This window comes from Haematobia irritans, chromosome 5 (genome assembly GCF_050003625.1).
Source record: "Haematobia irritans isolate KBUSLIRL chromosome 5, ASM5000362v1, whole genome shotgun sequence".
Lineage (NCBI taxonomy): Eukaryota > Metazoa > Arthropoda > Insecta > Diptera > Muscidae > Haematobia > Haematobia irritans.
Genome location: NC_134401.1, coordinates 99,334,533 through 99,350,849, shown reverse-complemented (window position 1 = coordinate 99,350,849; position 16,317 = coordinate 99,334,533). Strand labels below are relative to the sequence as shown.

Genomic DNA, 16,317 nt, shown 5'->3' with positions numbered 1-16,317 from the left:
ATAATTGTATAATTAGATATAATGCATTTGGACGTCACACAGTGGGGTTTTTGATGTCAAAAGTGGGAATTAATTCGAAGTAGCTTTCCCTGTTTATAGTTTTAACTTTTTTTCGCCAAATTCACTAAAAGACATAAAACCAATCAAATTTTAAATATTTTTTAGTCCACATTTTATTTGTTTTCCATTAGTTAATTTGCAACAAAAAAAAGAGAATGAATATCTGCTTTTTGATCTGATTCTTAACAATTATTACATCGTCAGTAAAATTACTATATGTATCATTATCATCAACACTGGCATTTTGATCACCATCAAGATTTGACTCAAATATCAACATTTGAATTGCTTCCATAGGCAAATTGTGGGGTTTCTTCTCTTTTAATTTCTCATTTCTGATATAACTGGATCCGAAGTATGTTAATTAACAGTCTTTTAAATATCTCTTCATTTGACTTTTCCATAGAACATTTTCGCAAAAAATACTCTCTAAAATTTTTAAAATCTTTGTTTCTACACCCTCAAAAAAAATCGCTTCTCTAACATATGTTCCAAACATATTTTGCAGGAAACACATATATTATTGGATACTGCAGAAACATTAATATGTTTGTTTTATCTGAGCGTATTATATGTTTGGAAGCATTTTGAGTCCAAAAATAGTATATGTTTGGAAGAATTCCCCAAAGAAGATTGTGCTCATTCCCTCACATAATTTTCACTACCACGAAATTTTTGAGTTCTTCGCATCTTTTTCTGTAATACAAATATGCTGTTTTTTCTTTCAAATGTCTATTCTCTTGGTTCCGAATGTATATTCTCTTTATTTTGAATACTCATTCTAATATTCAAATTAAATAGTAATTAGACTTAAGCATATAAAATTTTTGGCCTTATCATGAAACAGTTTTCCGAACCAACATACAAGCGGTTTCACAGAAATTGCTCTCATTTCATTCTATCGCTGTGTTATGTTGATATCTTTTTATTCAACCATCCCGGTTTCCATCTCTATTTATTTCTCTATACTAACTCTCTCTCTCTCTCTGGCGCTCTTTGAATAAAGTATCACAACATATATATGTTTACTCGAAATTTGTAAATTTATATATGTTTACATTCACACATATTATTTTTATGAAACATTCATGCCCCAAACATAATATATTCTAACATATTAACATATGTGTCCCAAACATTTTGTGTTAGTTTAGGAACATTACATGTTTGCACTTAAATATATTGTGTTTAAAAATTGTGCCCGAAACACATTTTGTTTATATCGGAACATATTAAAAACATATTTTTCTAACAGTGTAGCTTCTTGCGCTTCTTCCGACAACTGTCCAATTGGAAGTAAAGCGTGGTTAATTATTTCTGCTCCAAGTAATAAATATTTGTGAACAGTTGGGGACATATAGTATCAGTGGTTGAAAAATGTATTTCCATTTAATTTCAAAATGTGCAAAAAAGTGCAGACAACTTTTTCATCTATGCTTTCAAAAGAGTTTATTGTTTTAGAAAAAATAAACTTTTTACTTAATTTGGCTTTATTCACAACTATTTGTCGACATATTTCTCGAAATCCTCTAATTTAAAGACTTACGAGCGAAACTAAATTTCATATAATAACACAAGTCAAATATAAAAATAAAAAACACAAAAATAATCTTATTAACCTGAGGATGAAGGTTCCATTATTATTTTTATACCCACCACCATAGAATGGTGACGGGGGTATAATAAGTTTGTCATTCCGTTTTTATACCCACCACCATAGAATGGTGACGGGGGTATAATAAGTTTGTCATTCCGTTTGTAACGCATCGAAATATCGATTTCCGACTATATAAAGTATATATATTCTTGATCAGGGAGAAATTCTAAGACGATATAACGATGTCCGTCTGTCCGTCTGTCTGTCTGTCTGTCTGTCTGTCTGTTGTAATCACGCTACAGACTTCAATAATGAAGCAATCGTGCTGAAATTTTGCACAAGCTCGTCTTTTGTCTGCAGGCAGGTCAAGTTCGAAGATGGGCTATATCGGTCCAGGTTTTGATATAGTCCCCATATAAACCGACCTCCCGATTTAGGGTCTTGGGCTTATAGAAATCGTAGTTTTTATCCAATTTGCCTGAAATTTGAAATCTGGAGGTATTTTATGACCATAAAGAGATGTGCCAAAAATGGTGAGTATCGGTCCACGTTTTGGTATAGCCCCCATATAGACCGATCTCCCGATTTTACTTCTTGGGCTTATAGAAACCGCAGTTTTTATTCAATTTACCTGAAATTTGAAATCTAGAGGTATTGTAGGACCACAAATACGTGTGCCAAAAATTGTGAGTATCGGTCCATATTTTGGTATAGCCCCCATATAGACCGATCTCCCGATTTTACTTCTTGGGCTTATAGAAAACGCAGTTTTTATTCAATTTATCTGAAATTGGAAATCTAGAGGTATTGTAGGACCACAAATATGTGTGCCAAAAATTGTGAGTATCGGTCCATATTTTGGTATAGCCCCCATATAGACCGATCTCCCGATTTTACTTCTTGGGCTTATAGAAACCGCAGTTTTTATTCAATTTACCTGAAATTGGAAATCTAGAGGTATTGTAGGACCACAAATACGTGTGCCAAAAATTGTGAGTATCGGTCCATATTTTGGGATAGCCCCCATATAGACCAATCTCCCGATTTGGGGTCTTGGGAAACCGTAGTTTTTATCCAATTTGTCTGAAATTGGAAATCTAGAGGTATTTTAGGACCATTAAGAGGTGTGCCGAAAATGGTGAGTATCGATCCATATTTTGGTATAGCCCCCATATAGACCGATTTCCCAATTTTACTTCTTGGGCTTCTAGAATCCGAAGTTTTTATCCTATTTGCCTGAAATTGGAAATCTAGAGGTATTTTCGGGTCACAAAGAGGTGTGCCGAAAATAGTGCGTATCGGTCCATATTTTAGTATAGCCCCCATAAGAACGATCTCCCGATTTAACTCCTTGGGTTTCTAGAAACCGTAGTTTTTATCTGATATGCCTGAAATTGTAAATATTCTGGTATTTTAGGCTCACAAAAACGTGTATCGGATTAAGTTTTTATCGGTCCATTTGGTAATGCCTCCATATAGACCGACTTCACTTCTTGAGGGTGTAGAAGGCGCACTGATCATGAAAATTGCTTGAAACTCAATGTAAAATTTCCAGATTTTATTTTTCGGGTGAAAATCAACAGATTTAAAATTTCAAATCAAGACGTTATTTTATAATTTTCTTGCACACTCACAAGAGATGTTAATGATTCCTCTAAACCTCAAACAAAAATGGTTCTTATAAATCCAGAATCTGATATAGTCCTCATAGGTGAAATCTTTAAATTTATCTTCGGGTTGTGTCCTCAAGTCCTCAAGCCCTCCTGAAATTTCAAAGGAAACCCTAATATTTGGTTCATGGTGGTGGGTATTTAAGATTCGGCCCGGCCGAACTTACTGCTGTATATACTTGTTTTAATTATCGCTTTAGAAAACACTCAAAACTAATTTTTAAGACACCAATAATTTACATTTATATCGCACGCAAGGAAAACGTAAAATAACTCCAACTTCAAACATATATAGTGACACAACGGTACTTGTCAAAGACACAATTTTTGCGCTAGTGATGTGGAATTTTGTGTACTTTTACCGACTATAAAAATTTTTCGGTTCTCCTAAATTTCATTTTTCAATTAATTCCCATTTTTGGTATCAAAAACCCCAATGTGCGTCAATTGCCTGTTTCGGTATCAGGCTAACATGAAATATAATAAGCAACGATGAGCCCGTCGTAAAACTAGGAAAAACACGACTAATGTACGCGTTAGAATTGTTGTTGTATCCTGGAAACCAGTTTCTGTAAATTGTCACATGTTGTAGTTGACTGTAGAAACAATAAGCATTGTTCGACTGTTCACCACTTAGGTGAATTCTAACAAATTAGCTTTCTAAAAATAAATTTCGTGTTGTTGCATTACTATGTAACAAAACGAAATAAAAATAAGATTAAGGGACTTGTAAGTTATATGAAAAGATGATGTACAGTGGGAGAAAAGGTGATTCAATTTGTAAGAGGAAATTTCCCAAATGTTTTCCCCATAAGGAGTTAGCATAAAGGGCCCAAAATTGAGTTATCTCTCCCAGCCAGATCTATACTAAAGGCTGTGGAAAGGTTCATTCGCCCGAACCGAAACATGTACAGTCCAGGCGTGTATAGATTTGTATCTGGCGTTTTCTTTTCAATGGCTCTATTAACCATGTTCCTTAATCTATATCTGTCCATAAAGCTCGAAAAATAATTGTACAATTAGATATAGTTCCTAATATTAGACATTTCTGCTTAGATTGTGACAAGACACCCGTAAACATGTACCCCCCTTTATGTTCACCAAAACCTATACCAATGATACCCCACAAATGCTTATGTTTACTAAGTCAGTAGGGGTGGTTTAGGGTATGATATAGTCGGACCCGCCCGACTTTCTACTTTACTCACTGGTTTATTCAGGCTTTAGACCAATTTTAACACTCGTTCGTGCTTATTTCTTTTTATCTGTACTTATTTTCAGATCCCAAACAAGAGCTTCCTTCACTTTATACATTCGATGATTATGATATGTGTTTATTTAATGCCACATCTGTTGTGGCATCTACCTACTGTATGGTTTATGCTCAGATATTACCTGATAATTCGTCCGAGTTGTGGCGAAGAATTGCAGCTCATAAAATGCACAAATTTCATTATCATTATGATAAACTATTCTTTGGCGTGTGTCTAGAGAAATGTATGCCATTTCTCGAAGCAAATGATTATAATGAAAACTCCTCTAATAGTACCGGAATATTAGACAAAGAGGTAAGTACGGCAATTTTTTATAATTTTCCATAATAATTTCTGGAATTTAATATATGTTTGCTTTTTTGGTTTTTACTCCATAGATTCTCGAGTATTTCGAAATGGTTCATAAAAGACCTTTGGATATTGAAATGCGCTTGAAATATTCATCGCAGATTGAAAAATGTATCAACGAAGAATTCCAAAAGAAATACGATTTACAACTGGAAACCTTCATTGAATATTGCGAAAGGAGTCCCGAAGGAAAGGCTTCTCAAAAAGGTAAATGCCACACTGAGAAAACAGTGAACCCACCAGCAAGAACATTTTTTGTTAATTTTAGAAAATTTAAATCATTTTTAGAAAATTGTAAAAATTTACAAACGCTGACATCACGCCGAATCAAAAAATAAGTAAAGACAAATTTAAGAAAATTTATTATACATAATTAATTTTTTTCACTTATTAAAGAAAAAAATTAACATTTTATTTTTCCTTGGGCAATTGATCTGCTACTCCTTTGTATATTTTCGGAACAAAAATATGATCCGTGTTTGCGTTATAAATTCACACAAATAATTTTAATTAATAATTTCTTAATTTACAATGCAAATGACAAAGTACCACAAATGGAGAAATTTCGCTAATTTTCCGCATTTTTTGGTTTTGTTTGGGATTTTGCTGTGGAAATCGAACATTGCACCGGCCTTAACATACACCCTCAAAAAAAATCGCCTCTCTAACATATGTTCCAAACATATTTTGCAGGAAGCACATATATTATTGGATACTACCGAAACATTAATATGTTTGTTTTATGTGAACATATAATATGTTTGGAAGCATTTTGAGCCCAAAAATATTATATGCTTGGAAGAATTTTCCCCAAAGAAGATTGTGCTCATTCCCTAACATAATTTTCACTTCCACGAAATTTTTTAGTTCTTGGCACCTTTTTCTGTAATACAAATAATGTTGAAGAAATTATTCAATTTTATAATTTTTTTAATTTTACCTTTCGCCTGGACGGAGAATCGAACCGAGGACCATACAGTTTGTAAGCCAACACACTACCACTGAGCTACGTAGCTGTTATAGTCACCAGTAGACAATTATCGTTATAAGTTACATTTATATAGCATAGTTTGCAGCGCCCACGAGCCCATGCAAACATAACATTATTTAACAGAAACATACATGTGTTGGCAACGTGGAGCAGTGGTTAGCATGTCTGCCGTACATGCAAAGGGTCGTGGGTTCAATCCCTGCTCCGACCAAACACCATTTTTTATACCCACCACCATAGAATGGTGACGGGGGTATAATAAGTTTGTCATTCCGTTTGTAACACATCGAAATATCGATTTCCGACTATATAAAGTATATATATTCTTGATCAGGGAGAAATTCTAAGACGATATAACGATGTCCGTCTGTCCGTCTGTCTGTCTGTCTGTCTGTTGTAATCACGCTACAGTCTTCAATAATGAAGCAATCGTGCTGAAATTTTGCACAAACTTGTCTTTTGTCTGCAGGCAGGTCAAGTTCGGAGATGGGCTAGTCCAGGTTTTGATATAGTCCCCATATAAACCGACCTCCCGATTTGGGGTCTTGGGCTTATAGAAATCGTAGTTTTTATCCAATTTGCCTGAAATTTGAAATCTAGAGGTATTTTATGACCATAAAGAGGTGTGCCAAAAATGGTGAGTATCGGTCCATGTTTTCGTATAGCCCCCATATAGACCGATCTCCCGATTTTACTTCTTGGGCTTATAGAAACCGCAGTTTTTATCCAATTTACCTGAAATTGGGAATCTAAAGGTATTGTAGGACCACAAATATGTGTGCCAAAAATTGTGAGTATCGGTCCATATTTTGGTATAGCCCCCATATAGACCGATCTCCCGATTTTACTTCTTGGGCTTCTAGAAACCGCAGTTTTTAACCAATTTACCTGAAATTGGAAATCGAGAGGTACTTTAGAACCGTAAAGAGGTGTGCCAAAAATGGTGAGCATCGGTCCATGTTTTGGTATGGTCCCCATATAAACCGACCTCCCGATTTGGGGTCTTGGGCTTATAGAAACCGTAGTTTTTATCCAATTTGCCTGAAATTTAAAATCTAGAGGTACTTGAGGACCATCAGAAGGTTTGCCGAAAATGGTTCGTATCGTTTCATGTTTTGGTATAGCCCCTATATAGACCGATCTCCCGATTTTACATCTTGGGTTTATAGAATCCTTAGTTTATATATAATTTGCCTGAATTTGGAAATTTATAGGTATTTTAGGACCATAAGGATGTGTGCCACAAATGGTGAGTATCGGTCCATGTTTGGGTATAGCCCCATATAGACCGACATCCCGATTTTACTTCCTGGGCTACTAGAATCCGAAGTTGTTATCCAATTTGCCTGAAATTGGAAATCTAGAGGTATTTTCGGGCCATAAAGAGGTGTGCCGAAAACGGTGAGTATCGGTCCATATTTTAGTATAGCCCCCATAAGAACGATCTCCCGATTTAATTCCTTGGGTTTCTAGAAACCATAGTTTTTATCCGATTTGCCTGAAATTGTAAATATTCTGGTATTTTAGGCTCACAAAAACGTGTATCGGATTAAGTTTTTATCGGTCCATTTGGTAATGCCTCCATATAGACCGACTTCACTTCTTGAGGGTATAGAAGGCGCACTGATCATGAAAATTGCTTGAAACACAATGTAAAATTTCCATGTTTTACTTCTCGGGTGAAAATCTACTGACTTAAGATTTCAAATCAAGACGTTATTTTATAATTTTCTTGCACACTTACAAGAGATGTTAATGATTCCTCTAAAACTCAAACAAAAATGGTTCTTATAAATCCAGAATCTGATATAGTCCTCATAGGTGAAATCTTTCAATTTATCTTCGGGAAGTGTCCTCAAGATCTCAAGCCCTCCTGAAATTTCAAAGGAAACCCTAATATTTGGTTCATGGTAGTGGGTATTTAAGATTCGGCCCGGCCGAACTTACTGCTGTGAATACTTGTTTTTTTTTAATTTACACATTTATATTTATACTATATTAAATTTTTATAATGAAACTTCGAAATGTGGGTTATTAAAGATTTACAGTCAGAAACAGTGCTTGACATAAACGAAATGGACTGAGCTTTTGGCTAAGATATTATTTTTTTATTGCAAAAATAACAATTTTGTAATTAAAAACTGGTTTTGGTATAAAAGTTTGAAATTTTGGAAGGAATTCAAAAACTCTAACAAAGGAAGAACGTGGGGTTGAGTATAAACATACATAAATAATTTTATAATATACACAAATTAAATAATAATTAGGCTTAAATTAAATAATATTTAGACTTAAGCATATACAATTTTTGGCCTTATCATAAAGCAGTTTCCGAAACAACATATAAGCGGTTTCACAGAAATTGCTCTCGTTTGATTCTCTCGCTGTGTTAATTTGATATCTTTCGTCGACCCTCCCGGTTTTTATCTCTATTTCTTTCTCTATACTCTCTCTCTGTCGCTCTCTGAATAAAATATCACAACATATATATGTTTACTCGAAATTTGTAAATTTATATATGTTTACATTCACACATATAATTTTTATGAAACATGCATGCCCCAAACATAATATATTCTAACATATTAACATATGTGTTCCAAACATTTAGTGTTAGTTTGAGAACATTACATGTTTGCACTTAAATATATTGTGTTTAAAAATTGTGCCCGAAACACATTTTGTTTATATCGAAACATATGAAAAACATATTTTTCTAACAGTGTACATAAAGCGGTTTCCACATTTTTGGGGTTTCTACTCGCTTTTTATACCCTGCACCACACTGTGGAACAGGGTATTATAAGTTAGTGCATATGTTTGCAACACCCAGAAGGAGACGAGACAGACACATGGTGTCTTTGGCAAAAATGCTCAGGGTGGGCTCCTGAGTCGATATAGCCATGTCCGTCTGTCTCTGAACACATTTTTGTAATCAAAGTCTAGGTCGCAGTTTTAGTCCAATCGACTTCAAATTTGGCACAAGTATGTGTTTTGGCTCAGAACAGATCCCTGTTGATTTTGGAAGAAATCGGTTCAGATTTAGATATAGCTCCCATATATATCTTTTGCCCGATATGGACTTATATGGCCCCAGAAGCCAGAGTTTTACCCTAATTTCCTTAAAATTTTGCACAAGAAGAACAATTAGTATTATAGTCAAGTGTGCCAAATTTTATTGAAATCGGTTCAGATTTAGATATAGCTCCCATATATATCTTTCGCCCGATATGGACTAATACGGTCCCAGAAGCCAGAGTTTTACCCCAATTTGGTTGAAATTTTGCACTAGGAGTACAATTAGTAGTGTAGTCAAGTGTGCTAAATTTTATTGAAATCGGTTCAGATTTGGATATAGCTCCCATATATATAGTTTACCCGATTTACACTCATATGACCACAGTGGCCAATCTTTTACTCCGATTTAATTGAAATTTTGCACAGGGAGTAGAATTAGCATTGTTGCTATGCGTGCCAAATTTGGTTGAAATCGGTTCAGATTTAGATATAGCTCCCATATACAGCTTTCGCCCGATTTACACTCATATGACCACAGAGGCCAATTTTTTGCTCCGATTTAGTTGAAATTTAGCGCAGGGAGTAGAATTAGCATTATAGCTATGCGTGCCAAATTTGGTTGAAATCGGTTCAGATTTAGATATAGCTCCCATAAATAGCTTTCGCCCGATTTACACTCATATGACCACAGAGGCCAATTTTTAACTCTGATTTAGTTGAAATTTTGCACAGGGAATAGAATTAATATTGTAGCTATGCGTGCCAAATTTGGTTGAAATCGGTTCAAATTTAGATATAGCTCCCATATATATGTTTTCTGATTTCGACAAAAATGGTCAAAATACCAACATTTTCCTTGTAAAATCGCCACTGCTTAGTCAAATAGATGTAAAAATGACTCTAATTTTCCTAAACTTTTAATACATATATATCGAGCGATAAATCATAAATAAACTTTTGCGAACTTTCCTTAAAATTGCTTCAGATTTAAATGTTTCCCATATTTATACCCTGCACTACACTGTGGAACAGTTAGTGCATATGTTTGCAACACCCAGAAGGAGACGAGACAGACACATGGTGTCTTTGGCAAAAATGCTCAGGGTGGGTTCCTGAGTCGATATAGCCATGTCCGTCTGTCCGTCCGTCCGTCCGTCCGTCCGTCCGTCCGTCCGTCCGTCCGTCTGTCTGCGAACACATTTTTGTGATCAAAGTCTAGGTCGTAATTTAAGTCCAATCGCGTTCCAATTTGGCACGTGTTCCTAGTTTGGGTCAGAATAGAACCCTATTGATTTTGGAAGAAATCGGTTCAGATTTAGATATAGCTCCCATATATATCTTTCGCCCGATATGCATTAATATGGACCCAGCAGTCAGAGTTGTATTCCGATGTGCTTGAAATTTTGTACAAACATAACACTTAGTCGAATAGTTAAGTGTGCAAAATTTGATTGAAATCGGTTCAGATTTAGATATAGCTCCCATATATATTTTTCGCCCGATATGGACTAATATGGTTCTAATATCCAGAGTTTTGGCCCAATTTGGTTGAAATTTTGTACAGGGAGTAGATTTAGCATTGTAGCTATGCGTGCCAAAGTTGATTGAAATCGGTTCAGATTTATATATAGCTCACGGATATAGCTCTCGCCCGATTTACACTCATATGACCACAGAGGCCAATTTTTTACTCCGATTTAGTTGAAATTTTGCACAGGGAGTAGAACTAGTATTGTAGCTACACCCTCAAAAAAAATCGCTTCTTTAACATATGTTCCAAACATATTTTGCAGGAAGCACATATATTATTGCATACTGCCGAAACATTAATATGTTTGTTTTATGTGAACATATTATATGTTTGGAAGCATTTTGAGCCAAAAATATTATATGCTTGGAAGAATTTTTCCCAAACACGATTGTGCTCATTCCCTAACATACTCGTAATTTTCACTTCCACGAAATTTTTTAGTTATTGGCACCTTTCTCTGTAATACAAATAATGTTGAAGAAATTATTCACTTTTATAAATTTTTTAAATTTTACCTTTCGCCTGCACGGAGAATCGAACCGAGGACCATACAGTTTGTAAGCCAACACACTATCCACTGGGCTACGTAGCTGTTATAGTCACCAGTAGATAATTATCGTTTTAAGTTACATTTATATAGCATAGTTTGCAGCGCCCACGAGCCCATGCAAACATAACATTATTTAACAGAAACATACATTTGTTTGCCACGTGGAGCAGTGGTTAGCATGTCTGCCTTGCATGCAAAGGGTCGTGGGTTCAATCCCTGCTCCGACCGAACATTTTTTTTTGTTTTTTTTTTTTTTTAATTTACACATTTATATTTATACTATATTAATTTTTTTTTAAATGAAACATCGAAATGTGCGTTATTAAAGATTTATAGTCAGTAACAGTGCTTGATATAAACGAAATTGACTGATTTTTGGATAAAATATTATTTTTTATTGCAAAAATAACAATCTTGTAATAAAAAACTGTTTTTGTACAAAACTTTAAAATTTGGAAGGAATTCAAAAACTAACAAAAGAAGAACGTGGAGTCGAGTATAAACATACATACATAATTTTATAATATAAACATAAATTTATTTAGGAGTGAACAGTTTTTTACTAGCATTTAACACCATCGCTCTAAAATTCCTTTTATTTTTCTTTAATAATTCATTTTAAAGAAAATCAACTTTTTAAATTGTTTTAGCTGTAAAAGTCGAACTTAATGCCCGCTTTTATATTTGATGGTGTCCGTCAACTCCTCGTGGACTACTTTTTAATAAAGAGAAACTAAACTTTGTTTTTCTACATTTTACTGTGTAATTTTTCACTATTTCCTCCTTATTTCATTTTACCGTCCCAACTCTAAAAAGAGTATAGTGCCCTTTCGTTATTTTTATGAAGACCCCTGATTTCTTTTAACGAACCAAGAAAAAATAATGCCAAAATGATAAACAAAACACATGTCCACACATACATAAAATGCTGCTCTCAAGGTGAAAACATAAGCTGTTTGTTTTTCAAATGTCTATTCTCTTGGTTCAGAATGTATATTCTCTTTATTCAAATTAAATAATATTTAGACTTAAACATATCAAATTTTTGGCCTTATCATAACAGTTTTCCGAAACAACATACAAGCGGTTTCACAGAAATTGTTCTCTTTTGACTCTTTTGCTGTGTTATATTGATATCTTTCGTCAACTCTCCCGGTTTCCATCTCTATTTCTACTCTCTCTGTCGCTTTGAATAAAATATCACAACATATGTATGTTTAGTTGAAATTTGTAAATTTATATATGTTTGTATTCACACATATGATTTTTATGAAACATTCATGCCCCAAACATAATATATTCTAACATATTAACATAGATGTCCCAAACATTTAGTGTTAGTTTAGGAAAATTACATGTTCGCACTTAAATATATTGTGGTTTAAAATCGTGCCCGAAACACATTTTGTTTATATCGGAACATATGAAAAACATATTTTTCTAACAGTGTATGCGTGCTCAATTTGGTTGAAATCGGTTCAGATTTAGATATAGCTCCCATATATATGTTTTTATACCCTTCACCACTACTGTGGTACAGGGTATAATAAGTTTGTGCATTTGTATGTAACGCCAAGAAATAGTGGTCATAGATCCATCTTTTAGTATACCGATCGGCTTAGAATTAAATTCTGAGTCGATTTAGCGATGTCCGTCTGTCTGTCCGTCTGTCTGTCTGTATATGTAATTTTGTGCACAAAGTACAGCTCGCAATTTAAGTCCGATCGTCGAGACAATCGCTATTGGTTTTGGAAAATATCGGTTCAGATTTAGATATAGCTCCCATATATATCTTTCGTCCGATTTAGACTCATATGACCACAGAGGCCAAACTTTACTACCGATCTTAGTGAAATTTTGCACAGAGGGTAAAATTGACATTCTACCAATGCTTGGTAAATTTGATTGAAATCGGTTCAAATTTAGATATAGCTCCCATATATATCTTTCGTCCGATTTGAACCTATATGGCCACAAAAACCAGAGTTTTGCCGTGATTTGCTTCAAATTTTACACAAGGGGTACGTTTAATAGTATCGTTAAGTGTGTCAAATTTTGTTAAAATCGGTTTAGATTTAGATATAGCTCACATATATATCTTTCGCCCGAGTTTTGCCCTGACTTACTTCAAAATTTGCACAAGCGGTATTTTCAACCATACTATTGTATGTGCCAAATATGGTCAAAATCGATTCAGATTTAGATATAGCTCCCATATATCTCTTTCGTCCGATTTGAACTTATATGGCCTCAAAATCCAGGGTTTTGCCGTGATTTGCTTTAAATTTCGCACTAGGAGTACGTTTAGTAGTATCGGTAATTGTGCCAAATTTGGTTGAAATCGGTTCAGATTTAGATATGGCTCCCATATGTATCTTCCGTCCGATTTGCATATGACCAGGGGGGCCAAAGTTATAGTCCCATTTACGTGAAATTTCGCAAAGATAGCAGAATTATTATTCTAACCATACATGTCAAATTTAGTCAAAATCGGTTCAGATTATATATATATATATATAGCTTCCACACTGTTAGAAAAATATGTTTTTCATATGTTCCGATATAAACAAAATGTGCTTCGGGCACAATTTTAAAACACAATATATTAAAGTGCAAACATGTAATGTTCCTAAACTAACACTAAATGTTTGGGACATCTATATTTATATGTAAGAATATATTATATTTGGGGCATGAATGTTTCATAAAAATCATATGTGTGAATGCAAACGTATATAAATTTACAAATTTCGACTAAACATACATATGTTGTGATATTTTATTCCAAGCGACAGAGAGAGTATAGAGAAAGAAATAGAGATGGAAACCGGGAGAGTTGACGAAAGATATCAACATAACACAGCAAAAGAATCAATAGAGAACAATTTCTGTGAAACCGCTTGTATGTTGTTTTGGAAAACTGTTTTATGATAAGGCCAAAAATTTGATATGCTTAAGTCTAAATATTATTTAATTTGAATAAAGAGAATAGACATTCGGAACCAAGAGAATAGACATTTGAAAAACAAACAGCATATGTTTTCGCCTTGAGAGAAGCATTTTATGTATGTGTGGACATGTGTTTTGTTTATCATTTTGGCATTATGGGCACAAGTTTTTTCTTGGTTCGCTAAAAGAAATCAGGGGTCTTCATAAAAATAAGGAAATGGCACTATACTCTTTTTAGAGTTGGGATAGTAAAATGAAATAAGGAGGAAATAGTGAAAAATTACACAGTAAAATGTATAAAAACAAAGTTTAGTTCCTCTTTATTAATAAGTAGTCCACGAGGAGTTGACGGACTCCTTCAAATATAAAAGCGGGCATTAAGTTCGAGTTTTGCAGCTAAAACCATTTAAAAAGTTTATTTTCTTTAAAATGAATTATTAAAGAAAAATAAAAGGCATTTTAGAGCGATGGTGTTAAATGCTAGTAAAAAACTGTTCACGCTCAAATAAATTTATGTTTATATTATAAAATTATTTATGTGTGTTTATACTCGACTCCACGTTCTTCTTTTGTTAGAGTTTTTGAAAACAAATAATATTGTTGCTACATTAAAAAAAAATATTTACGTGATATGAAGGATTACGCAACTTAAATTTTAGGATCCGAAATTTACAAAATAATAAGGACAAATTTCTTTACAATAAGGAAATTTTAATTAAAATAAAGTTTATAATCTTTGCTTCAATTTTTTTTTCATTAAATTTAGGACGCAAATTTTGTAAAACTAAGGCTAATTTTCCTTAAAGTAAAGAAACACATTTATGATTTAAAGAAATTATCCTTAAATTAACTGAAATATGAAACTTTACATTTAAGATAAAAACGCTTCAAATATAGGCGAAGACTTATTTTTAGGATTTAGCGTCGTTGGTTTAAAGTTTTTTGGAAATAATAAAATATTTTTTTTTTTACTTTGAAGTATCCGTTATAATTTGGATTTTTAAACTGACATTTATTTGTACGTGAGTATCTTTATTAATAAACCGCGAAAAGAGAATGAACATTTTATAAATGAGATCTGTATTCTAATTTTAATTTTATTGGGTCTATATTTAAAGCTAAATAGGTCGCTAAAAAATTTCTTTAATTTAAAGAAGCCGGAGACCATGCGACTTCTTCCTTTAAATTCTAAATAAGCACAATTTTTTTTATTTATTTATTTTTTTAACAATCAATCTAAAATAAATCTCTATTTCAGATATGGCCGAAATCTTGTTTTATAAAATGTTCAAATGCATTATTGGTTTGATCATTTTATCGTCAGTTTACGATTACTATCTGAAGATACATCAGACGGAAGAAAATCAAAGCAATGACTTCTTTAAAAATGATCACAAAGATACAGGTAAGTAAATCCTCTCAAAAAATTACCGTACAATTAATTTGCATTTTGGACCTAAATTACAGGGTGGCTGATGCAACAAAGTAAAATGTAATATAGTTTTTTTTTCTAATGTTCAAAAGCAAATGAAGGCGGAAATAACATCAATTTTTTAGAATCAGTTTATTAGCTCTGTGGTATTTTGGCTCATTCCTTGCGAAGCGCCGTCTTGAGATGATCGACAATTTTTTTATATGTTATTGTCAATCTTATTCTGTCCAAGCGCAAATGTGTAACGGATTCAAATCCGGAGATTTGGTAGCAATTATGCGACAGAAATGAAGCCATTTTTGGTTGACGCGGGCGAGTGCGATTGTGCTAAGTTCTGTTGGAATGTTCAAGGTCTTGCAACTTTCTACATTAGCCCAAGCTAATTATTCATTTGTGTTGCATCTGCTCTCATGATATGTATAAATCACGAGCAAGTTTTCTATCACTGCGGCGTAGATTTCGGTCATAACTTGCCTTTACTTTTCAAATCATTTCTGGTATTGTTACCGATTTTTTCAGCATTTTGAACCTAGAAGGTCCGTTGTTGGACGGATCCTTGTTTTCTTTTCTTAACTGCATTCCGTACAAAAGTTTAAAAGAAACAATTGTGTACCTACCACGGTTGCCACAGTTGGTAGAATTCTACCCATAATGGTAGATTTTTTTACTGTATCTACATAATGGTAGAATTTCTTAATGTTTGGTAGATTGGTAGGATTCCTTATTATATCCTCCACCATAGGATGGGGGGTATATTAACTTTGTCATTCCGTTTGTAACACATCGAAATATTGCTCTAAGACCCCATAAAGTATATATATTCTGGGTCGTGGTGAAATTCTGAGTCGATCTGGGCATGTCCGTCCGTCCGGCGTCCGTCTGTTGAAATCACGCTAA

General features: G+C 33.8%; 1 protein-coding gene across 2 annotated transcripts in view; it reads left to right on the top strand.

Moving 5' to 3' along the window:
* Window positions 1–16,317, top strand: part of LOC142238146 (uncharacterized) — a 404,035-nt gene that overhangs the window by 109,523 nt on the left and 278,195 nt on the right. For both annotated transcript variants that reach the window (XM_075309706.1, XM_075309705.1), the window contains exons 5-7: window positions 4,609–4,895; window positions 4,979–5,156; window positions 15,247–15,393. In XM_075309706.1, coding sequence (XP_075165821.1) covers window positions 4,609–4,895; window positions 4,979–5,156; window positions 15,247–15,393 — 612 coding nt within the window. The remainder of the gene's footprint in view (window positions 1–4,608; window positions 4,896–4,978; window positions 5,157–15,246; window positions 15,394–16,317) is intronic.